At 44.7% G+C, this 24045-nt stretch overlaps 1 protein-coding gene across 1 annotated transcript in view; it reads left to right on the top strand.

The window, feature by feature from the left end:
- The window catches only part of dhx16 (DEAH (Asp-Glu-Ala-His) box polypeptide 16), a 38827-nt gene extending 15810 nt beyond the window's left edge, over positions 1–23017 (top strand). The window contains exons 9-21 of the mRNA XM_075466330.1: positions 3477–3587; positions 3694–3809; positions 6320–6530; positions 6642–6740; positions 10143–10295; positions 10952–11092; positions 13046–13208; positions 13292–13410; positions 15177–15244; positions 15334–15496; positions 15913–16074; positions 20785–20958; positions 21927–23017. Of these exons, the coding sequence (XP_075322445.1) occupies positions 3477–3587; positions 3694–3809; positions 6320–6530; positions 6642–6740; positions 10143–10295; positions 10952–11092; positions 13046–13208; positions 13292–13410; positions 15177–15244; positions 15334–15496; positions 15913–16074; positions 20785–20958; positions 21927–22055 (1809 nt within the window). The 3' untranslated portion in view covers positions 22056–23017. The remainder of the gene's footprint in view (positions 1–3476; positions 3588–3693; positions 3810–6319; positions 6531–6641; positions 6741–10142; positions 10296–10951; positions 11093–13045; positions 13209–13291; positions 13411–15176; positions 15245–15333; positions 15497–15912; positions 16075–20784; positions 20959–21926) is intronic.
- Positions 23018–24045: the final 1028 nt, after the last annotated feature.

Raw genomic sequence — 24045 nt, 5'->3', positions numbered from 1 at the left:
TTCCTCCCTGGTTTCTTCCTGGTTCCTTCCTGGTTTCTCCCTGGTTTCTTCCTGGTTTCTCCCTGGTTTCTTCCTGGTTTCTCCCTGGTTTGTTCCTGGTTTCTCCCTGGTTTGTTCCTGGTTTGTTCCTGGTTTCTCCCTGGTTTGTTCCTGGTTTCTCCCTGGTTTCTCCCTGGTTTCTCCCTGGTTTCTTCCTGTTTTCTCCCTGGTTTCCTCCTGGTTTCTCCCTGGTTTCTTCCTGGTTTCTTCCTGGTTTCTTCCTGGTTTCTCCCTGGTTTCTTCCTGGTTTCTCCCTGGTTTCTTCCTGGTTTCTTCCTGGTTTCTTCCTGGTTTCTCCCTGGTTTCTCCCTGGTTTCTCTCTGGTTTCTCCCTGGTTTCTCTCTGGTTTCTCCCTGGTTTCTTCCTGGTTTCTTCCTGGTTTCTCCCTGGTTTCTTCCTGGTTTCTCCCTGGTTTCTCCCTGGTTTCTCCCTGGTTTCTTCCTGGTTTCTCCCTGGTTTCTTCTTGGTTTCTCCCTGGTTTCTTCCTGGTGTCTTCCTGGTTTCTCCCTGGTTTCTCCCTGGTTTCTTCCTGGTGTCTCCCTGGTTTCTCCCTGGTTTCTTCCTGGTGTCTCCCTGGTTTCTCTCTGGTTTCTCCCTGGTTTCTCCCTGGTTTCTCCCTGGTTTCTCCCTGGTTTCTTCCTGGTTTCTCCCTGGTTTCTCCCTGGTTTCTCCCTGGTTTCTTCCTGGTTTCTCCCTGGTTTCTTCCTGGTTTCTTCCTGGTTTCTCCCTGGTTTCTTCCTGGTTTCTCCCTGGTTTCTCCCTGGTTTCTCCCTGGTTTCTTCCTGGTTTCTCCCTGGTTTCTTCCTGGTTTCTTCCTGGTTTCTCCCTGGTTTCTTCCTGGTGTCTCCCTGGTTTCTCTCTGGTTTCTTCCTGGTTTCTTCCTGGTTTCTCCCTGGTTTCTTCCTGGTTTCTCTCTGGTTTCTCTCTGGTTTCTTCCTGGTTTCTCCCTGGTTTCTCTCTGGTTTCTCCCTGGTTTCTCCCTGGTTTCTTACTGGTTTCTCCCTGGTTTCTCCCTGGTTTCTCCCTGGTTTCTCTCTGGTTTCTCCCTGGTTTCTCTCTGGTTTCTCCCTGGTTTCTTCCTGGTTTCTTCCTGGTTTTTCCCTGGTTTCTTCCTGGTTTCTTCCTCGTTTCTTCCTGGTTTCTCCCTGGTTTCTCTCTGGTTTCTTCCTGGTTTCTTCCTGGTTTCTTCCTGGTTTCTTCCTGGTTTCTTCCTGGTTTCTCCCTGGTTTCTCCCTGGTTTCTCTCTGGTTTCTCCCTGGTTTCTCTCTGGTTTCTCCCTGGTTTCTTCCTGGTTTCTCCCTGGTTTCTCCCTGGTTTCTCCCTGGTTTCTCCCTGGATTCTCCCTGGTTTCTTTCTGGTTTCTTCTTGGATTCTCCCTGGTTTCTTCCTGGTTTCTTCCTGGTTTCTCCCTGGTTTCTTCCTGGTTTCTTCCTGGTTTCTCCCTGGTTTCTCCCTGGTTTCTCCCTGGTGTCTCCCTGGTTTCTCCCTGGTTTCTTCCTGGTTTCTTCCTGGTTTCTTCTTGGTTTCTCCCTGGTTTCTTCCTGGTTTCTCCCTGGTTTCTCCCTGGTTTCTTCCTGGTGTCTCCCTGGTTTCTCACTGGTTTCTTCCTGGTGTCTCCCTGGTTTCTCTCTGGTTTCTCCCTGGTTTCTCCCTGGTTTCTCCCTGGTTTCTTCCTGGTTTCTCCCTGGTTTCTCTCTTGTTTCTCTCTTGTTTCTCCCTGGTTTCTCCCTGGTTTCTCCCTGGTTTCTTCCTGGTTTCTTCCTGGTTTCTCCCTGGTTTCTTCCTGGTTTCTTCCTGGTTTCTCCCTGGTTTCTTCCTGGTTTCTCCCTGGTTTCTTCCTGGTTTCTCCCTGGTTTCTTCCTGGTGTCTCCCTGGTTTCTCTCTGGTTTCTTCCTGGTTTCTTCCTGGTTTCTCCCTGGTTTCTTCCTGGTTTCTCTCTGGTTTCTCTCTGGTTTCTTCCTGGTTTCTCCCTGGTTTCGTCCTGGTTTCTCTCTGGTTTCTCCCTGGTTTCTCCCTGGTTTCTTTCTGGTTTCTCCCTGGTTTCTCCCTGGTTTCTCCCTGGTTTCTCTCTGGTTTCTCCCTGGTTTCTCTCTGGTTTCTCCTTGGTTTCTCCCTGGTTTCTCCCTGGTTTCTCCCTGGTTTCTCCCTGGTTTCTCTCTGGTTTCTCTCTGGTTTCTCCCTGGTTTCTTACTGGTTTCTCCCTGGTTTCTCCCTGGTTTCTCCCTGGTTTCTCTCTGGTTTCTCCCTGGTTTCTCTCTGGTTTCTCCCTGGTTTCTTCCTGGTTTCTTCCTGGTTTCTCCCTGGTTTCTTCCTGGTTTCTTCCTGGTTTCTCCCTGGTTTCTCCCTGGTTTCTCCCTGGTTTCTCCCTGGTTTCTTCCTGGTTTCTTCCTGGTTTCTCCCTGGTTTCTCCCTGGTTTCTCCCTGGTTTCTCCCTGGTTTCTCCCTGGTTTCTCTCTGGTTTCTCTCTGGTTTCTCCCTGGTTTCTTACTGGTTTCTCCCTGGTTTCTCCCTGGTTTCTCCCTGGTTTCTCCCTGGTTTCTCCCTGGTTTCTCTCTGGTTTCTCCCTGGTTTCTCCCTGGTTTCTCCCTGGTTTCTTCCTGGTTTCTTCCTGGTTTCTCCCTGGTTTCTCCCTGGTTTCTCCCTGGTTTCTCCCTGGTTTCTCTCTGGTTTCTCTCTGGTTTCTCCCTGGTTTCTTACTGGTTTCTCCCTGGTTTCTCCCTGGTTTCTCCCTGGTTTCTCCCTGGTTTCTCTCTGGTTTCTCTCTGGTTTCTCTCTGGTTTCTCTCTGGTTTCTCCTTGGTTTCTCCCTGGTTTCTCCCTGGTTTCTCTCTGGTTTCTCTCTGGTTTCTCCCTGGTTTCTTACTGGTTTCTCCCTGGTTTCTCCCTGGTTTCTCCCTGGTTTCTCTCTGGTTTCTTCCTGGTTTCTCTCTGGTTTCTTCCTGGTTTCTCCCTGGTTTCTCCCTGGTTTCTTCCTGGTTTCTTCCTGGTTTCTTCCTGGTTTCTCCCTGGTTTCTCCCTGGTTTCTCTCTGGTTTCTCCATGGTTTCTCCCTGGTTTCTCCCTGGTTTCTCTCTGGTTTCTCCATGGTTTCTCCCTGGTTTCTCCCTGGTTTCTCCCTGGTTTCTCCCTGGTTTCTTCCTGGTTTCTTTTTGGTTTCTTCTTGGATTCTCCCTGGTTTCTTCCTGGTTTCTCCCTGGTTTTCCTTCAGCTAGTTTCTTACGCTTCTCTCACAAACATTGACTCCAGTTTCTGTCCATTTGTCTTTTATTATTTCAGACGTGTTGCTTTGAGTTCTCTGTCTTCACTCTTTCTCTTTCTTCAGATTTGAGACCCAGCTGACTGGGAACAACCAGCATCTGAGCTGAACTACGTCCTTGCAGGAGTTTTATGATCCCCACTGACGGTTTTCAGATAACTCTTGTTTCAAACTGTCTCTCAGGGCTACACTCAGGGAGGGATGAAGATTGGTTGCACGCAGCCCCGCAGAGTAGCAGCCATGTCGGTGGCAGCCAGAGTGGCAGAGGAAATGAGCGTCAAGCTTGGCAACGAGGTGAGCTCACCTCGTTAGCTTCGTTAGCCTCGTTAGCCCGCAGGTTAATGACGTTTTGTGCAATAACGAGTATTTTTTAACATCTTTAATATGTGGTTTCATCCAGGTGGGATACAGCATTCGTTTCGAGGACTGCACATCAGAGAGAACTATTCTCAAGTACATGACCGACGGCATGCTGCTTCGAGAGTTTCTCACCGAACCCGACCTGGCCAGCTACAGGTACCGCGGGGTTGGGGTTAAATCGCTAAATGGTGGGCCATATTCTCACAGGTTGTTAGTTTAGTTCAGATCTTAATTGACTGAGCGGAAGCAGTAAAAGCTATAAGCTAGGTCTCAACTCGCAGAGATGCTTGTTTTTCTTTTAACTCCTTGTTCGTAGTTTTTATTTTACACGAATAAGAAGTTATTTCAGACATAAAAATCGTGTTTTTTTTCTTGTATTTGGCCTCGTCGTCTGTTTGTTTTGTGTATTTGCTGCGTGGCTGCTGTCAAAGTGATGAAGATGTGAGAAAATGCTGTTTCAGTTGCTGTAAAAAAGAATAAAAACAACCCCGGTTACATGGTGGTGACTTACTATCCGTGCGTTATGGTAATCGGGATGAATGATGGGAAAACGACCTTGTTTGACCTCTGAAAATTGGTCAGATGCAGAATGGAAACACCTTAATCAGGGATCAGTTTATCCCTTATGAAGTGGAACGTGTCCATTAACTGTAATTTGATTTGAGAGGTTTAACGATGGCTGTTTTAATAAGGCGGCCGCCATCAAACGCTTGATAAGTTCTGCTATGTTGCGACACAAAGGTCACTAAAGGTCACTGATGTGAGCTACTCACACATAATCTCATTGGTGTGTATTGAGAAGTAAAAGAGTGATAAAAGTCAACTCTCCTAAATCTCCTACATCCAGCTGGAAAACAAACCTTTAGCATCTTCTGCAGCCTCTAGATATTTGGTGAAATGTTCATTTTCTGCTCAGCGTTGGACTAATGTGGTTTTCTACCTTTTCCTGCATTTTTATGGTCTTGATTGCACCTCTCATCAGAAATCACTCTTAATGATCGGTTCCCCTTTAGGCTCTAGCATGGTTGCTGCGTCTGCTCGCGCGAGCGGTGTTGATGACGTCACGAGTTCGTGCCCGCCATAGGACCCTATACTGTATAGTGGCGCCAGTCGTTGCGCGCCAGTAGTTGCAATTTTCTCCGTCACAGAGGTGGCGCTGCTACGTGAAGGTTACCTCTACTCTACAACCACGAAAATGGAGAAGAAAACAATGCCGCTGTCAAGAGCAAGAATACTGTAATTAATCATGCTGCTGCAGTTTTCGGATCATTTTAATTTTTTAATTCAGTTAAAAGAAGTGAAGGTTTGAAGCCCCCGGCATCAACAGAGTCTCTGCCCTCTTCTTTGCCTTCACGTATCTGTCCCGTAGCTTCTTCCACACATTCTTACAGAACTCTCCCTCTTTCCCCAAAGTTCTACCAATCTCTGTGCACCAGTTTTGGGAGTTTACGTGCTCCCTGTGCTGTTTCACTGCAGTGTCGTACAGCTGCCTGTACAAACGCACCTCCTCACTGAGCCGGTCTCACAACAGTCCATCCGGTTCGTTGTGCTCGGCGCCGCCAAGTTACAAAAATCGACTGGTGCACGACAACGCGCTGCGCCGTCTGTTCAAGGGAAGCGCCATGCCTGAAACGTCATTTTGACGTCACGGTCCACCACCGCCGTGACAGACGCGGCAACCATGCTACCGCCTTAAAACCTCCCACGGTTCTCTCTGACTCTTCAGCTGAGTCTTTGCTGAACGTTCTTTCGTCGCTCTGTCTCCTCGGCCTGTAACGATACACTAATCTCATGATGCGATACGTGATATTCAGGCAACGATTTGATACGATTCAATTTGATTCGATGCGATACGATTTGATTGGATTAGATACGATTCAGTAAGATTCTATTTGAGTCGATACGATTCAATTTGATTCTATTTTATTCAATACGATTCAATTTGATTCTATTTTATTCAATACGATTCAATTTGATTCTATTTTATTCAATACGATTCAATTTGATTCGATACGATTTGATTGGATTAGATACGATTAAGTAAGATTCTATTTGAGTCGATACGATTAAATTTGATTCTATTTTATTCAATATGATTTGATTTGATTCGATACAATTCAATTTGATTAGATACGATTCAATAAGATTCGACTTGATTCAATACGATACACGATATTGAGCCAACGATTCGATACGATTCTATTTGATTCGATAGGATTTGATTTGATTAGATACAAGTCAATAAGATTCGATACACAATATTCAGCCAACAATGCGATACGATTCAATACGATTCAATACGATACACTTACATCATTTTCTGAAAAACAAAACAAACAAAAAAAAAAGGGACAGTGTGATTTGACATGAATCATCGGTGGTCTGACCTTTGACCCGGAAGGACAACACCGCCAGACAAACAGAAACAAACGAATATGTCACAAACGTGAGAGCTGTGCACTTTATAACATTTTTATGAACTAATTTAACACCGTTTTGTATAATGTGACCCCCTGGCATTGTATTAATGTTCTGTGTTTTCACTAATTGTAACGTCTGACTTTTCAATAAAGTTTGCTTAAAAAAAAATATGGGGGAACAAAATATCGATATTTATGGCAGTATGGATAAAATTGCTCAGCCCTGCCGTCTCCCCGTCCCTGCAGCGTGATCATCATCGATGAAGCCCACGAGCGAACTCTCCACACGGACATCCTGTTCGGCCTGATTAAAGACATCGCCAGGTTCAGATCGGACCTGAAGGTGCTGGTGGCGAGCGCCACTCTGGACACGGAGCGCTTCTCCTGCTTCTTCGACGATGCACCTGTGTTCAGGATCCCTGGCCGGAGGTTCCCTGTTGATATTTTCTACACTAAAGTAAGACGCTGGGTTTATTACATCTGTGAAGTCACTCATTTGTTTTTAATCAGGATTGTAGATGATTCTAAGACCGTAAACGTTTTTATAAATGTGTGTTGTGTTGTCAAGGCTCCGGAGGCGGATTACCTGGAAGCATGCGTTGTGTCGGTGCTGCAGATCCACATCACCCAGCTGCCCGGAGACATTCTGGTCTTCCTCACAGGACAGGTACGCTTCATATCAACCTCATTAGTCCCCCTTGTTCTGCCCATTATGGATATCAATCCACATTGTTTATTGTTTGTTTGCACTTTAATAAACATTACAATCAAGAGTGTATCACATAAAAGAAAGAAGTACAATAAAATAAATAAATAAATAAATATACATATATATATATATATATATGAAAAAAAACAATAAAGAATAAAAACAACATCACAAAAATCAATTACAATAAATCAAAAGACTAAATTGCAATGGCAACTATGAACAAAGAAGAGAAGAAAAAGTATTAAGACAGTCCCATAGAGTACAGGTGATCTTTTAATTTCCTTTTATAGACGGGTAGGGAGGGAAAGCTGTTTGTCAGGTGAATATACCTGTTCCATAAAGTTTATATTTGATGGAAAACTGTGCTCTGGTGGTACAACAGAGCCGGATATGAAGCAGCTTAGAGTGTCGAGTTGTTTTTAAAATATTGTTGGAAATGAGATGGAAGTGTGTGTCCCTGATACCGGAGTTTGAAGACAAATATACATGTTTCCATAGTGTTAATGTTGTAAATGGACAATATCTTTGAATCAAGATCTCTTCATTTGAATAGCTCATTTTCTACCCAAATGGTTCCAGTTCTGGTTCAGATCCAGGACCCGACATTCTCCCTCTAACATTTCCAGATGTTTTAACAGTATCGGCTGGTTTTTATAGTGGAAACGACAGGTTAAACCATGGTCAATGCTGTAAATTACATTTACAACCGCCAGCTGTTGTTTAACACATTGAATACCGGTGGTGTTTACGGAATTGTGTCGTAGAATCCCAGCGTTCTAAACCATTTTTTGGACGTTTTTTTTGTACAGTCACAGCATATTATGTGATAGGGCCACTGAAACATGTTATGGCTCGTTTGAAAGCTGAGACTTTAAACTCTTTGTGGGTCTCTAGGTGCCGCCATTAGCGAGCTATCCTTAGCTAAACCAAGGCGGGTATCCACCAAAATCAACAACAAACTGAGATCGGGGCTTTTGTGAAAGGTGCGCTCTTTCAGCCTGTGGCACTTTAGATACTTACATATCTGGGTCAGAGGATTTGCGTCGTGTCCTTGTGTCAAAGGAGTTTACATGTTCATAAGACCGCCTCCTTAGACTTGTCGAGTGTCTTCTTCTCCTTCTTTTTTTCTTTTTTTTCTAAAATATTTTTATTTACATTTTCACATAATGCAGAACATACAGAACTGCTCAGACATGACAAAAATATACAGCAGAATATGGGCATATTGGTATATTGAATTTACAATAAAAATAAACTAGCAGTGGGCAAATTCACCACCTCGCCCTCTCCCTGTCAATCCTCTACAACAGAACAAAACTATATCCAGATGATCACCAATACAGAGCATAAAGACAATAAACACAACAAGGCTTCAAGGTGCTTATAATATAGTGAACACAAAGTCACAAAAACAGGCTAAGCTGACCTGGCGAATCCATGTAACAAAGAGGATGACAGCGTGGGTCCAATATGCTGCAAGTAGAGGTCCCACACTTAGTGGAAAACGTCTATTCTGGAGTGAAGCATGCATGTGATGTATTCACTGGGAATACAGTCCATAATAATGTTGTGCCATGATTTTTTTGTTGGGGCATCATTCTTGATCCAGAAGAGCAGGATGTTCTTACTAGCAGCAAAAGTCAGTATACTGAAAAGTCTCCTATGATTACTGTCAGTGATCCGACCATCCGGGAGGCCGAGTACAAGGCACATAGGGTCCATGCATACTGAGACATCAAAGATAGCAGACAGTTCATTCACAATGTTACCCCAATATCTCTGTAGCTTCACACATGACCAAAGGCAGTGAATGTAGTTACCGGTCTCAGAATTACACTTCCAGCAAAGCGGGGAGATGTTAGCATCCATTTTGTTCTTGACAACAGGTGTTATGTGCGTGCAATGTACAATTCTAAACTGTGTGGATTTAGTTCGATTACACACAGAAATTTTCATAGCCTGAGACCAGACCTCCCGCCAGTCATCGTCATCTATAGCAAAGCCTAAATCTTTCTCCCAAGCTTGCTTGGTGGTTTGAGAGGTAAGCGGAGAATTGGAGTTCAGGGCTCTAAAAAAAACAGTAATGCATTTCCTACCTATCTGTAGAGACAGGGCCCTTTCCACACATGAAGAGGTGTTATTAATCATTAAGGTGGTGTCTTTCTTCTTCTCCTTCTTGTTGTTTGTTTATGTTACTTTACAGTCACCCTCCGGAAACCGACACGTGCGATTGGACAAAATGTGGAAATGCACAACAATCAATGCAGCGTTATCAAAATTGTTCTTGAGTTGATGCAAAGCCATTGGCGTAATGATCAAAATGTCCAGATGATGACACCAGTTTTTGACTGCCATCTATGTCAGTTCTATTCATCACATAATTACAAAAATCAAACACATTTTTACCATGTGGGAGCCAACGCATGGGCAGTAAAAACGTAGTTTTACGTGACTTGGTAGTCAATGTGTTAAGATGTGCAATTAATTATGTTCAGAGACTGGTTTGCAGGAGAAAGAGACGAGAAGTTTCCCTGAACTCTGGTCTTCTGCAGAAATTCAAAGTTCACAGCGAGGAGGTTTGTTTAATGTGACCTAAGTATGAGGAAGTTTAACCGGCTCGGATCAGAACCAACACCTGGTCTCATGTGACAGTAGTCACTCTGCAGCCGCATCAAGACCACCTTAAAACAACTGATATTCTTGTGCAAAACGAGCTGCCAGGATCATAAAAGATCATAAACGAGTGCAACGCCTCCAGATAAACAGCAGGGGGTGCTAAGTTCCCACTTCCACGTGTTCACAGCAGAATGTGGAGCCGCATTCCACGACTGAAACCTTTTAAAGGTGGACAAACAATGTGGTAATACTGGTTGAAATATGACACTTCTGTTTATTTAACTCTGCTGTTTTGTAGGCTGTAACAATGTCTCAGTTTCCTTCAGGGACTGTCACCAGAGCTCACATTGCAAACTACAAACACTCTGATAATGGCTCCACCCAGCGCTGATGAGGCACAATCAGCATCAGTCCATCAAACCTCCTGGTCACAGCTCTGTGTGGTTGTAGAAAGCCATTCTGAGCACGAGTTGGACCACAAACTGAAGGAAAAGTCAGGGTCCTCGTACTGTAATTTCATCCTGGCTCTGTTTCTCGAATACAGATCAATTTTGATGTCATTTCACTGAATTATAAAGAATTACACAATGATTAAAGATGCTAAAATACGACATGTTTGTTCCCTGTTTCAGACCTGAACAGCGCACGCGAAAGCAAACCAAGTTATCCTCTTAACTTTGTTGAATTATTGTCAGAATAAGCAGAAATTATGTCCTAAAACGACCCTGGTGCGTTTCACAGGAAGAGATCGAAGCGTGCTGCGAGCTGCTCCAGGAGAGATGCCGGCGGCTCGGGTCAAAGATCGCAGAGCTGCTGGTCCTCCCCATCTATGCCAACCTGCCCTCCGACATGCAGGCAAAGATCTTCAGTCCTACTCCTCCTGGAGCCCGTAAGGTGAGCCACGCTGGTCTGATGTTTCCCCTTTTATTGAGATATTAGGGCTGCGCAACAATTAAAATGTTTAATCTAATTAATCGCATGATTTCCCTGATTAATCACGATTAATCGCATTTATTCGCAAAATCCCAAAATGAATCCAAAAGTAGCGTATAGCTTTTAGCATTTAGCTTTATTTTAAATGTGCTGCCATATGAATGAAAGTGCCATAACATTTGTTGTGCAAACACACTTTTAACATCAGCATCTTTCTGTAGTTTTTATGTAGAAGCCTCGCTCCACTGTCTGTTTCCTTGAATGACTTGCTGCTATCAGTTGTGTGTTTTGCCTTTAAGTGATATTTTAGACTGGAACTACTACGCTGAGAAGACAATTCAACTTGGCAGTGTTTACAGGCGGCCCTGTGCTGCGTGTCGTTCCCCCTCTCTCTGCCCCCTGCTTCCTGTCTCTCTGAACTTTCCTATCCATTAAAGGCACAAAAGCCCCCCCAAAAAAACCTGTGATAAAATATTTATCGGCGTTAAATAATTAACGAGTTAACTCGCCCAGCCCTGGATGATAGTTCTTCATAAAGTAGCTGTTCTATTTCTGTTGTTCTTTAAAGCCTTGTTCTGAGCACACCTTTGTTTCCTTTGTTGCCGTCTCTTCTTAAGGTGGTGGTGGCCACCAACATAGCAGAAACCTCTCTGACCATCGACGGCATCATCTACGTCATCGATCCAGGCTTCTGCAAACAGAAGAGCTACAACGCCCGCACGGGCATGGAGTCGCTCATCGTCACGCCCTGCTCACGGGTAACTGCTTCTTCTTCATGTGTTTTCTTTTCTTTCATTCGGGTGAAACTGAGTCGAATAATGCACGAATGTTGGTGTGTTTACGGAGAAATTAAGCTTATAACAGATCAGTAATGGAGCAGTTTCAGGTAAATTTCCCGTTGGGAAACTTAACGTCTGTTTTTGCCAAGATGTGGCTGAGCTGTGATGGAAAAGCTCTCAGTATTTGTGTGTATGGGGTGTGCTGGACCCATAGATTCATCATGAAGTCTCACCAGCTGAGTGTTCAGGCCAGTTTTTCTGCTGCCGTATAATCCAAATCATTTCCAGATTTAAAGGGATAGTCCGGCTCTTTTGACATGAAGCTGTGTGACATCCCATATCAGCAACATCATTTCTGAACATCTTCTTACCCCCTGCTGCGTCCTGTGAGCAGAGTTCCAGCCTCGTTTTGGTGTTGATGAAGGTAGTCCGGCTAGTTGGCTGGGGTTTAAAAAATAAAGCGTTTTGCTTCTCAAAACCAAAATAATAAGAATAATAATAAGAATAATAACAAGGTATTAGTAACAGGTAACTATAAATAGATACACCTGAATAAAATTAAAACACAAATAAATTAATAGGATTTCAATGAGGGTTAGCATGACTACAGAGCTCTGCACGCCGGGCTAAGTGTGCTATGGTGCGGTGTGTTTTCATTTTTATTCTATTTTTTTTATTCTCTTTAAATTGCTTGTTTTTATGCTGTTCTTTTAAATGCCTTATCTTTATGTAAAGGCAAGGCAATTTTATTTATAGAGCACATAGATGGGTTAAAAGCGGAGGACAAATCTACCTTTGGGTATAAATAAAGTCACTTAACTTAACTTTAACTTAACAATTTGTACACAAGGTAATTCAAAGTGCTTTACATTTGTCTCGGTGCTGGACTCGTTTCTGTCACTAAAACATCGTTAGTTTGTCTCGTTCCCTTTGATCGGGTGTGGTTGAGTGGCCCTTAACTTTTACAGCAGGTTAGGTAACCTGACATGGACAAGAAGAAACTTTCCGTATACAAACAGGCCGGACATGCAGAGGGTTGCACAAAGAGACGGGTTTACGGCGACTCTTAATCACAGCGGAGGCCGGATCGCTGCAGGCTGCATTTCTTGTAACTTGAGAGCGGCTCATGTGGCTGTTGGAGCTTAAAACAAGCCCCTCTGTAGCCAGGGAGCAGCGAGATGTTTGTAAAGTGGGACGTCTCCTTCATGCGTGATGAAGACCAACCTTTAACCCTCCTGTTGTCCTGCGGGTCAAAAGTGACCCACCACCATGTTTAGCTGTAGAAAAAACACCTTAAACTATCTTTTTCCAACGTGAAATGTTATGACTTTTCCTAAAGGGACCCCATCGTTAGAAAAAGTCACACTTTATTTTTGTTTATGTTTCCATGTGGGCTGCACACCACTAGGGCACAAAGATTGTCTTATGGGTCATTTTTGACCCGAAAAGATTTAAACACCAGAAAAAAGTTCACTGTTTTTTTCCCTTTCAATATAATTAATTCAGAAGTAATTACTTCACATTTATATAATAGCAATAATAAACCTTTATTATGTAAAAGAAAACTGAGAAAACAAGAAAACTGTTGGTCCAACTGACAGTTAAAAAAACAAAAAGTGTAATCCTGAAAACTGGTGATTATCTTTTTGTATTGTGTAACAATAAATAAATGATAAAAAATTTATTGAATTGAGTTGAATAGATAAATAACAGGTGGTTTCATCATACAAAATAGATTTTGGATTTAAAATTCAATGAAGTTGCTTTATTTTGGGGCTTTGGTAGGGCGGGTCATTTTTGACCCGTAGGACAAGGGGAGTAAACACAATGTTAAGACCGCACAAGGGTTAAAAACAAGCCTTGTTGTGTTTCTTGGATTGTTTCAAAGTGAGTGAAATGCTGTGTTTTTCTGTCTCATCTTTCTGCCGTAAGGCCTCAGCCAACCAGAGAGCGGGCCGTGCAGGCAGAGTGGCTGCTGGGAAATGCTTCCGGCTCTACACGGCGTGGGCCTTTAAACACGAGATGGAGGAATCGACCGTGCCCGAGATCCAGAGGACCAACCTGGGAAACGTCGTCCTGCTGCTGAAAAGTTTAGGTGATGTGAGGACGACTGGAGCTGCAGTGACTCTAACATCTGTGGTTGCGTGTAAAGTAAAGCAGCCGTTTCATTCTGCGCAGGTATCAATGATCTGATTCACTTCGACTTCATGGACCCGCCTCCTCACGAGACTCTGGTGTTGGCCCTGGAACAGCTCTACGCTTTGGGAGCGCTCAACCACCTGGGAGAGCTCACAAAGGTTCAGACTCTGTTTCCTAATCTGTACGGGTGGCTTAAAGGGACAGTTCGCCTCTTTTGACACGAAGCTGTGTAACATCCCATATTAGCAACATCATTTCTGAACATCTTCTTACCCCCTGCTGCGTCCTGTGAGCAGAGTTCCAGCCTCGTTTTGGTGTTGATGAAGGTAGTCCGGCTAGTTGGCTGGGGTTTAAAAAATAAAGCGTTTTGCTTCTCAAAACAATATGCGTTCAAAAGAGTAATACATTTGCATCACAAAATGGTTCTCCAGGAAAAAGTCAGAGCTCACAATCGCTTGGCCCTATTTTCTCTCCTTTCGTATCACAAGTTATTTTCTGCCTAAAAGCCCTAAAATCCCTCCGTTCAGAACCTCAGGATCCGTTAGGTAACATGACGGAGCTCCACAGACAGATGTTTCCTCTGTGAGACCAAATAAAGAAGTAATTATCAGACCAAAAGTGGCCAGAAGCTCGTGCAGGTTTAACCTGATTAACCCGAACAGCTGATGTGGTTTGCTCTGCTTTGAGCAGGAAGACTTTTAAGATTTCAGATTATAAACGTACAAACTGGCGCTTTCTGTATTGAGGTCATAAAGTTATCCAGTAATTTTGTCCTACAGACCTTGAGCAGCATGTTGAGAAAGCTTTCTTTCATTTGGACCCACAACAGAAGTCTTTCCCATTTTTAAATGACAGAAAAGTTTAACTTTGCACATTCCTTTCCACCTTTTCGCTCTTCCCTGCATTTGCATGTCGGCCTTCACACAGCCGGTGCTGCGTTGCTGAACTCGTAGTGTCAGACTTCCTTGATCAAAAGTGCTGATGAATAGAAGAGATGACTCACTGTTTGTGGGTTTTTTATTTTTTTTTATTTAGCCATTATTTAACTAGGTCAGTCGCACTGAGACACGAGGATCTCTTTCCCAAGGGAAGCCCGGCCAAGACAGCAGCTTAAAACTTTTAAGTTTCCAGGGTTAAAACAAACCACAACAACAACAAATATAGCTGCAAGCAGCGATGGGGGGCCCTAGCAGCATGGCACAATAGACAAGGCTACGGCTGCTCAGGAAGGCGTCATGAGTCCATGCACCAAGTTTGGCATCGATACAACAATACATCGCAGAGATACGGCCTAACGTCCTGTTTACGCGTCGGCGTAGAGTTTGATTGGCTGCCACGGGCAAACGGAAGGGAAATGGAAAAAATCCACATGATAACTTTTGTGCGGCCTGGTCTGAAGAGTCTATGTGCCAAGTCTCGTGAAAATTGGACAATCTGCGTGACCTGAAATGCTTTTTGAAGGTTTTTGATTAAATTCAAAATGGCGGAAAATCCAAGATTGCGCAAATGACATCATTTGTTTCGATGACCTCGTCTGCATCCAGGGATTCCATTGGTACCTTATTTGTGAAATTTGGACCAAGGGGTCCAAAGATATGAGCAAAAATGCATTTTTGCTACATATAGCGCCCCCTAAAGGCCAAACGTCACCAAACTTCTTGGGCCTCTCAAAGATGTGGTCTTGAGGCTGCGTTAGGAGTTTGACGTCATAACATCAAACGGTTGCCAAGATCCTTCACCTTCTCCCGGGTCGGCAGATCAGTTTATCGGTTGTTAGTCGTCCCTAAAACAAAGACTTTTTATTGTTTTTATTGTTTTATTTTCAGTGTTTTTATGTGTGCAGCCCTTTTTGTTGTTTTAAAGCGCCGTATAAATAAAGTTGGATTGGGTTAGAGGGAATGACTGAAGTCTCTGCTGTGTGCAGCTGGGTCGCAGGATGGCCGAGTTACCGGTGGACCCCATGCTGAGCAAGATGATCCTGGCCTCTGAACAGTGAGTCTGCATCCCGACGTCTTCGGTAAATGTGTAGCAGCCCGAGGGAAAAAAAGGAGGAGAATATTGTTCCTTCTCTGCTTCTCCAGGTACAAGTGTTCAGAGGAAGTGCTGACCATAGCCGCCATGCTGTCGGTGAACAACTCCATTTTTTACCGGCCCAAAGACAAGGTCGTCCACGCCGACAACGCCAGGATGAACTTTGTGGTGCCGGGCGGAGACCACCTGGTGCTACTCAACGTCTACACACAGGTATGAACACAGCAGGGCTGGGTTTCTGTCTCTGATGTTGAATCTGAAAGTTTTGTGTTTTCTGTGGCCTCGCACCCCGTCCTGATTTAAAAAGTGATTAGAATGTGTACTTTTCAATCTTTTCAATACAAAACAAAATTTATTTGTAGCACATTTCATGTCCAAAACAATTCAAAGTGCTTCACATAAAATAAAAGCATTGAAGCAGGGAGTAGAAGAAGCATTAAAAATACATAAAACAACACAAATAATTTTAATGAATTTAAAAACAAGCAACAGTCCAGATAAATTAAAAGGTATCGTGCAGATTTCATGCATAGGCGCATGAGAAAAGAAATGTAAAACATGAAACCTGCTCAGAGAATCGGAGCGTTTTCTGCACACCTGACCTCTGCCACCACGTCTTTCTTCCCCAGTGGGTTGAGAGCGGTTTCTCCACGCAGTGGTGCTACGAGAACTTCATCCAGTTCCGCTCCATGAGGAGAGCCCGGGACGTTCGGGACCAGCTGGAGGGTCTGATGGACCGCATTGAGGTGGAGGTGGTCAGCTGCGACGGAGACGGCATGCCCATTCGCAAGGTTGGTGCCACTCAGATGCTGTGTTCCAAACCGCATACTTCTCCCACTACTCATACTAACTTTTTGAGTTAGTATGTGAGTTTGAGTAAGCGAAAAGTTCCCGGATGCATACTAGATTCTCCGAAATGTTGGGTATGCATCATGAGGTTACTACCCAAGATGCAACGTAACGTGACGTCGCCGATCGTCATTTCCTGTCAAAACGGCAGTTTCAAGCTAGCTACAACGAGGGTAGGTTCACTTCCTGTTTTCAAAACAAAAGCACCAATTGTATCGTAATGGCTTTCCCTATGATAAAAGGCAACGGGTATTTTATTTTGTGAAAATAACCGGAAGTGCGTTGCTCACTGCGGCTAGCTTTAGTAGCGCCGAATTCGTGGGAACTAAATGGTAAACAGCCGGTATTTTGTAAGATTTTCAACACGTTGGGGATCTAAACGACTACTTTCTCACCTGAAAATGTTTCAAATGTTGCTAAAGTTTACAGAGTTTAGAGCTTAAGAGAAATCAGCTTCAGATGCAGATTTAGAGCCACCCCATTATGTTACTGTTCCAGCACACGGTCTGTATGGTTAGAGCTTCCGCCCTGTGCATTCTGAGACAGTTTGTCCTCTCCACACGTCTCAGTCTTTAGGCGCATTCCCACTGTAGGAACCTTCTGCAGTTCCTAGAACCTTTTCAGGAACGGGGCCGTTTTTCCCTGCATTCGGAGGTACTAGGGACCACGGCCCTCAGGAACTAGGGACCACGGCCCTCGGGAACTGGGGACCACGGCCCTCGGGAACTGGGGACCACGGCCCTCGGGAACTGGGGACCACGGCCCTCGGGAACTGGGGACCGCGGCCCTCGGGAACTAGAACCACGGCCCTCGGGAACTGGTGAACACGGCCCTCGGGAACTAAGGACCACGGCCCTCGGGAACTGGGGACCGCGGCCCTCAGGAACTGGGGACCACGGCCCTCGGGAACTGGGGACCGCGGCCCTCAGGAACTAAGGACCACGGCCCTCGGGAACTGGGGACCGCGGCCCTCAGGAACTGGGGACCACGGCCCTCGGGAACTGGGGACCGCGGCCCTCAGGAACTGGGGACCACGGCCCTCGGGAACTAAGGACCACGGCCCTCGGGAACTGGGGACCGCGGCCCTCAGGAACTAGGGACCACGGCCCTCAGTTCCTGGAACCATTTCAGGTTCTTCTCCTCAGCTGGGTCTGTTCTGGGTTCCATAGGAACATATCTGACGGAGGTGTTTGGTAGCTCCGCCCCTTGGTGGTCGGTAGCTCCGCCCCCGTCATGTTGTCAGGCTGAAATGTTTCCTCATACGACACGGACACAACCTTGGCGTGTTTAATAAGTTAAACCTCACGTGGTCTCCTTTGGCTGCGGCGCTCTGCTCTCCTTGAGTTAACTTTATACGAGAGACGTATCTTTTATTTGGCATTTTGTGTTTTCTAAATAAACATTTCTAAATGTTATTTTTAGATTTTCTGTGTCCGCCCATCTTGGCTTCACTTCCTGCTCCCTTAGCCAGAAAAACTTGTTTTCAGAATATGGAAATCTGACCTTAACTTTGACACAGCACTTTAACCTTGTGTCAAAACACAAGATGACGGGCTTCAGGAAAACACTCGTGACTCCAAAACGTGAAAGAAACCTGTTAATCATCAGCCAGCAGAAGCTGTGCGGCCCAGATCTTTGTGAGCATCGAGATAAGCTGAGGGCGTTGTTTTCTTACCTGGGAACACCTTTTCCCATCACATGACGTCGCTTCAATCTGTCAAACATGCTGCAGACAGACGGGGAGAAACGGACACAAAACAACAAGTTTAGTTCATGTTTGCTTTGGCTTTTATCTGTGCGGGCCTGTGTGTTTAGTCCTCGTTTTTAACCAGGGGGAAGTGAAGTTTCACGCTCGCATTACGAATAGGAACTAAATGCATCCGTTATTTGAAAATGTTTAGTTGACTCAAAGTAGAAAGCACAAGGTTCCCTCTTTTCCCCTCCATGACTCGTGGGAGAGATGTTTCCCGGCAGCTGTGTTTCGCTGTCGTTAGCTTCGTTAGTTTAGCGAGCACGCCCAGCATCTCCTGACCTGCATCACGGCTGGTGAGGAGCTCTGAAATGAGGATTAGAAAGAAGGCGTGAAGGTTTAAGGTGGAGATTGTTTCTGTTTGCTAATCCAACCTTTGACACTTGTTTCAGAAGTCAGTCACCTACTTTTCCTGCTTGTTTTCAGACTTGTTGCACAGTTGGACCTAAATATTTCATGATAACTTCCTCTTTAGTTTATTGCGTCTTTGTCCCTTTTTTTTGTTGCTTTCTTGTGTTTCAAATGATGGGCCAGACGTGGCCCCCTAACAGGCCGGGGGGGGGCAGGCACCAGGTAGGTCCTGTAATAAAGAAAGAAATAAACAACACCCGAGTCCAGGCCGAGTCCAGGCCGAGTCCCAGCCGAGTCCAAGCCGAGTCCAGGCCGAGTCCAGGCCGAGTCCAGGCCGAGTCCAGGCCGAGTCCAGGCCGAGTCCAACACGAGTCCCAGCCGAGTCCAGGCCGAGTCCAACACGAGTCCCAGCCGAGTCCAACACGAGTCCAACACGAGTCCAACACGAGTCCAACACGAGTCCAACACGAGTTCCAGCCGAGTCCAGGCCGAGTCCCGGCCGAGTCCCGGCCGAGTCCCGGCCGAGTCCAGGCCGAGTCCCGGCCGAGTCCCGGCCGAGTCCAGGCCGAGTCCAGGCCGAGTCCCGGCCGAGTCCCGGCCCAGTCCCGACCCAGTCCAACATGAGTCCCGGCCGAGTCCCGGCCGAGTCCAGGCCGAGTCCCGGCCGAGTCCCGGCCGAGTCCAACACGAGTCCAACCCGAGTCCAGGCCGAGTCAGGTCTCACAGATTGTCCGATTTCCACGGGACTTGACGCATAGAATCTTCAGACCAACACAAAGGCTATCGTGTGGATTTTTCAAATTTCGCTTCCGTCTGTGATCGTTCCGCACCGCGTGTTTGATTTATGTTGCTTTCAGAGTCTGTGTGTCTTATAAAAATGTTCTTTTGCATCATCTTTATACCACGATAATCGCTGATTATCTGATTTGGTCTCAGCTGACAAAGGCGAAGTTTATTTATTTATGTACAAAGTTTTCTGTTTTCCAACGACGGCTGGGATTTACCCCACAACCCTACAGCTGGATTAAGCTGGAATAGGAAACAGAAGGATACATTTTTAGTTAAATCTTTAAGAACTGTGACACCAGCCAAGAACTGAGGTGGACGGATGAATTATGTTGATTTAAGCTGATTTTTTTTTTTTTCATGAAATGTCTCAGGTAAACTCTGAAAGTCTGAGTTAAACAGTCATTAATCTCAGTTTAAGTTAAAGCTCTTAAAGTGGTAGATGACCCGTCTCAGGCTCTGCTGACAGCCCGGTGCCCGGAGGTAAATGGCTGAATGCAGCAGCAGACCGGGCGGGCGGACCAGTTTTTGTTGTGTTGACTGAGGCATTGTGCTGGGAGCAGGTGCTTCATTTCCTTTTCTTTTTCTGGCTTAATAAGAGAATAATCTGTGATCTGTCACAGCGCTCTGCTCCTCCCTTTGTCTGCGTCAGCGCCAACCTTCTTTACTAAAACACGATCACGTGGCTGCACATCTTTGCAGGATCACTCTGTGTTCGAAACCACATACTACATACTACATACTACATACTCATCGATCAGACAGTATGCAGAGCGTTTACCCACAATGCATTTCGCTCCTGCCCGAGCCAAAATCAGCCGGCCTGAAGCTGATTTCCCTTAAGCTCTAAACTCTGTAAACCTTAGCAACATTTGAAACATTTTCAGGCACGTTACGTTGCATCTTGGGTAGTTTGAGTATGAGTAGTAACCTCATGATGCATACCCAACATTTCGGAGAATCTAGTATGCATCCGGGAAAAAAGTCAGTATGAGTAGTAGGAGAAGTATGCAGCTTCGAACACAGCCTCTGTGTGTAGGAATCTAATAAAGGGTAGAATTGTTTTTCGGGAAAGAAGTGGCTGTGTTTGAAACCGCCTACTTCCCCTACTACTCCCACTGCTCCTACTAACTTAAACTTTTTTTTAAGTTCCCGGATGCATACTAGATTCTCTGAAATGTTGGGTATACATCATGAGGTTACTACTCATACTCAAACTACCCAAGATGCAACGTAACGTGACGTCGTCGATCGTCATTTCCTGTCAAAACGGCAGTTTCAAGCTAGCTACGAGGGTAGGTTCACTTCCTGTTTTCAAAACAAAAGCACCAATTGTATGGTAATGGCTTTCCCTGTGATAAAAGGCAACGGGTATTTTATTTTGTGAAAATAACAGGAAGTGCGTTAGCTTACTGCGGCTAGCTTTAGTAGCGCCGAATTCGTGGGAACAAAATTGTAAACAGCCGGTATTTTGTCAGGTTTTCAACACGTTGGGGATCTAAACGACTACTTTCTCACCTGAAAATGTTTCAAATGTTGCTAAAGTTTACAGAGTTTAGAGCTTAAGAGAAATCAGCTTCAGGCCGGCTGATTTCGGCTCGGGCAGGAGCGAGATGCATTGTGGGTAAACGCTCTGCATACTGTCTGATTGATGAGTATGTAGTAGGCGGTTTGGAACACAGCCTCTGTGTTCGTGGCCCCTGAAGTGTAGGAATCTAATAAAGGGTGGAATTGTTTTTACTTTCTCCCCCCTTTCCTCCCCCAGGCGGTGACCGCAGGATATTTCTATCACACGGCGCGACTGAGCAAAGGCGGCTACAAGACGGTGAAGCACCAGCAGACGGTGTACGTACACCCCAACAGCTCTCTGTTCGAGGAGCAGCCCCGCTGGCTCATCTATCACGAGCTGGTCTTCACCACCAAGGAGTTCATGAGACAGGTCTGCCCGCCGAGCACCTGATGCTCTTTACTTTCCTTCCAAATATTTTCAGTTGGCAGCTTTTTTTTTTTTAGATGTCTGTGCTAGTAGAACACAGAATAAGCTCTTGTTTAACATGTAAATACCAGGGCTGGGCGAGGTAACTCGTTATTATTTAACGCCGATAAATATTTTATCGCGCATTAACGCAGGTTTTATTATCTATTTTATTATTTTAAAAGTCTGCTGCTCACAGGCTTTTATTTTGTAAAAGTACGTCGCTCACAGGCTTTTATTTTGTAAAAGTACGTCGCTCACAGGCTTTTATTTTGTAAAAGTCTGCCGCTCACAGGCTTTTATTTTGTAAAAGTCTGCTGCTGTCTGCTGTGGAACAGGAAAAGAAAGTAATCTTTGGATCCACCAAACATGGAGAAGGGTACGGAACTTTTACTCGGCCATTTTCATGTTAAAGTTCTTCCAGACGGCGGAGTCGACAGAACCAAAGTCATCTGTAAACTCTGCCAAGTTGAATTGTCTTCTCAGCGTAGTAGTTCCAGTCTAAAATATCACTTAAAGGCAAAACACACAACTGATAGCAGCAAGTCATTCAAGGAAACAGACAGTGGAGCGAGGCTTCTACATAAAAACTACAGAAAGATGCTGATGTTAAAAGTGTGTTTGCACAACAAATGTTATGGCACTTTCATTCATATGGCAGCACATTTAAAATAAAGCTAAATGCTAAAAGCTATACACTACTTTTGGATTCATTTTTGGATTTTGCGTACAAATGCGATTAATCGTGACTAATCAGGGAAATCATGCGATTAATTAGATTAAACATTTTGATCGTTGCCCAGCCCTAAACAGCTCTTCTGTCAATGGGAACATCATGGAGGTGTGGTAAGGAAGCTGTTCCTGTGGGAAATTTACCTCTGAATCATGCCTGCATACCAGCTCACTGACGGGCTCCTCCCTGCTGTGCACAGGTGATTGAGATCGAGAGCGGCTGGCTGCTGGAGGTGGCCCCTCACTACTACAAGAGCAAAGAGCTGGAGGACAGCAGCAGCAAGAAGATGCCCCGCAAGCAGGGCAAAGCAAAAGAAGAGCTGGGCTGAAGGGGGGGGGGGGGGGGGGGGGGGTCTGTGCTCATGAGACACAAGCCAGAAGGAGAAGGTGCAGCAGGGCTCACAGCAGGGCAAGAGTGGGGAAAAACTGGACATTTCTTAACAGAAAAACAGTGGAAAACAAAGCTATTCACACAGATCTGTGCATTATACCCGGGTAGGGCAGTTTGGCTGGAAAAGGACTGCCCCCCCCCAGCCGACCTGCCCCTGGATGAACAGACGCAGCAGCGCCCATTCCAAACTGACTTTTATCTTTGTTTTCATTCTTTGTGCTGATAAAGTTTTACAATGACTGTTTTTTACGGTTTAATTGCAGCAGGAAGTTCATTAGAGTTTTTTAGTTTTTTTTTTATGTGACTCGTTTGAATGACCTGCTGTGCTTTGTCATGCTGGATAACTGAGAGTCTGGGTTTGGAATAAAGTTTACTTTAGAAGAACTCGCCGAGTCACCGATGAAATGCGTCAGATTTTTTTTTTTTTTTTTTATCGCTGCTTTAAAAGTGGGTTAATTATCAACATGTGAGTTAATACAAGTTAATGTGCTGTGCAAAGCCTTGAGGGGGCCTCAAAATACATGCAGGGATATGGATATAACACAGAGTCTGAGTCAGAACCAGAGTTTGTTCAGTTCTTAGCAGCTTTAAGGTGAATATCTGCAGCTGTCAGGTCTTTGCTGGATTTTTTCCTCTTTCTTAAGGACATCACTTTCAGATCCTGTTCATCTGCTGTAGATAGTTCTTTAGGCCTGACACTTCTTCTTCTGTCCTCCACTTGTCCAGTTTCCTCAAATGTTTTAAGGACACACTGCACACCATGCTGAGATATGCCAAGTTTTCAGCTAACAGCTCTTTGGGAATCACCTTGTTGCTGCAGAAATCCTGTTTTCTGTCTGTCACACTGTGTTATCTTTGCTGTTTTTCACACATGCAGCTAAAGAAATGGGAACAAATCTTAATTCCAGTCTAAAACCCACAAAGAGCTTCTAGATTATTCATTTCTGGTGGCATAAAACAGTTTAATCATTTCATTTATATTAATTGTTCCATAATTAGTCATTAGATTATATCTTATATTCCTTTTTTAAGCTTTAAATTTAATCTTATTTACTTTTTCTTGATGTTGTTTAACATATAATTCTTATTATTGTCTGTTTTTTCCTACTTTTCTACTTTTAGACGTGATAAAATTCATTTTTGGGATTAGGATTTTTTTTAAACTGAATTTCTTATATTAATTTGACTCTTTTGGTAACTGAAAGTAGTTTTAAATGTAAATGTACAAAAAATCTGAAACTATGAAGCTGTTTTTCACAGATGCAGCTAAAGAAATGGGAACAAATGATGTGTCTCTGTGACAGGCTGCTGGGAACAAAGTGCCTAAAGATCCAGTTTAAAACGGCTTCTTTGCTGAGTTGTCTGTTCTGTGTGGACACAACACTGGTTCATCCCTTGAGTTAGGAGCCTTTTTCCTGCCTGAATGGTTCACAGGTCAGAGTTAAGTGGCTTAATGAAGAAAACACATCAGGTACAAGGTCTGGACTGAAAATGAGGGAAAAAAGCAGAAAATGTCCCAAGAGAAACTCTGAAAGAGCTTCAGGAAGCTGGAGAACTGTTGATCAGGACTCTTTAAAGGTTACAGGAATCTACTTTTTGGGGATAGATTCATTTTTAACAACTAAAATCAGATCAAACATGCCAGATTCCGCCCTCATAGGCAGACGTGAGGTGCAGCTTGTTATTATAACACAACCTGCATCAGGAAGCGAGTCCACCGGGACGTTTCGGGGTGTTTTTGACTCATATTTACTGTAACTCGGCTGAGGCCTGGACATGGATCAGTGATCTCGGTGTGTTTCTCAGGGAGTCGGTGAAGCCGAGGAAAGGCTCGGCACATCTTGTTTGGGTGGTTAAGCAGCAGCAGCAGAGGTATGACAGGTATGAGACGCTGATACGTGCCGTGTTGACAGAGCTTTTTTATGCAT

The sequence above is a fragment of the Odontesthes bonariensis genome, chromosome 5 (assembly GCF_027942865.1).
Source record: "Odontesthes bonariensis isolate fOdoBon6 chromosome 5, fOdoBon6.hap1, whole genome shotgun sequence".
Classification (NCBI taxonomy): domain Eukaryota; kingdom Metazoa; phylum Chordata; class Actinopteri; order Atheriniformes; family Atherinopsidae; genus Odontesthes; species Odontesthes bonariensis.
This window is presented reverse-complemented; position numbering and strand designations above follow the sequence as displayed.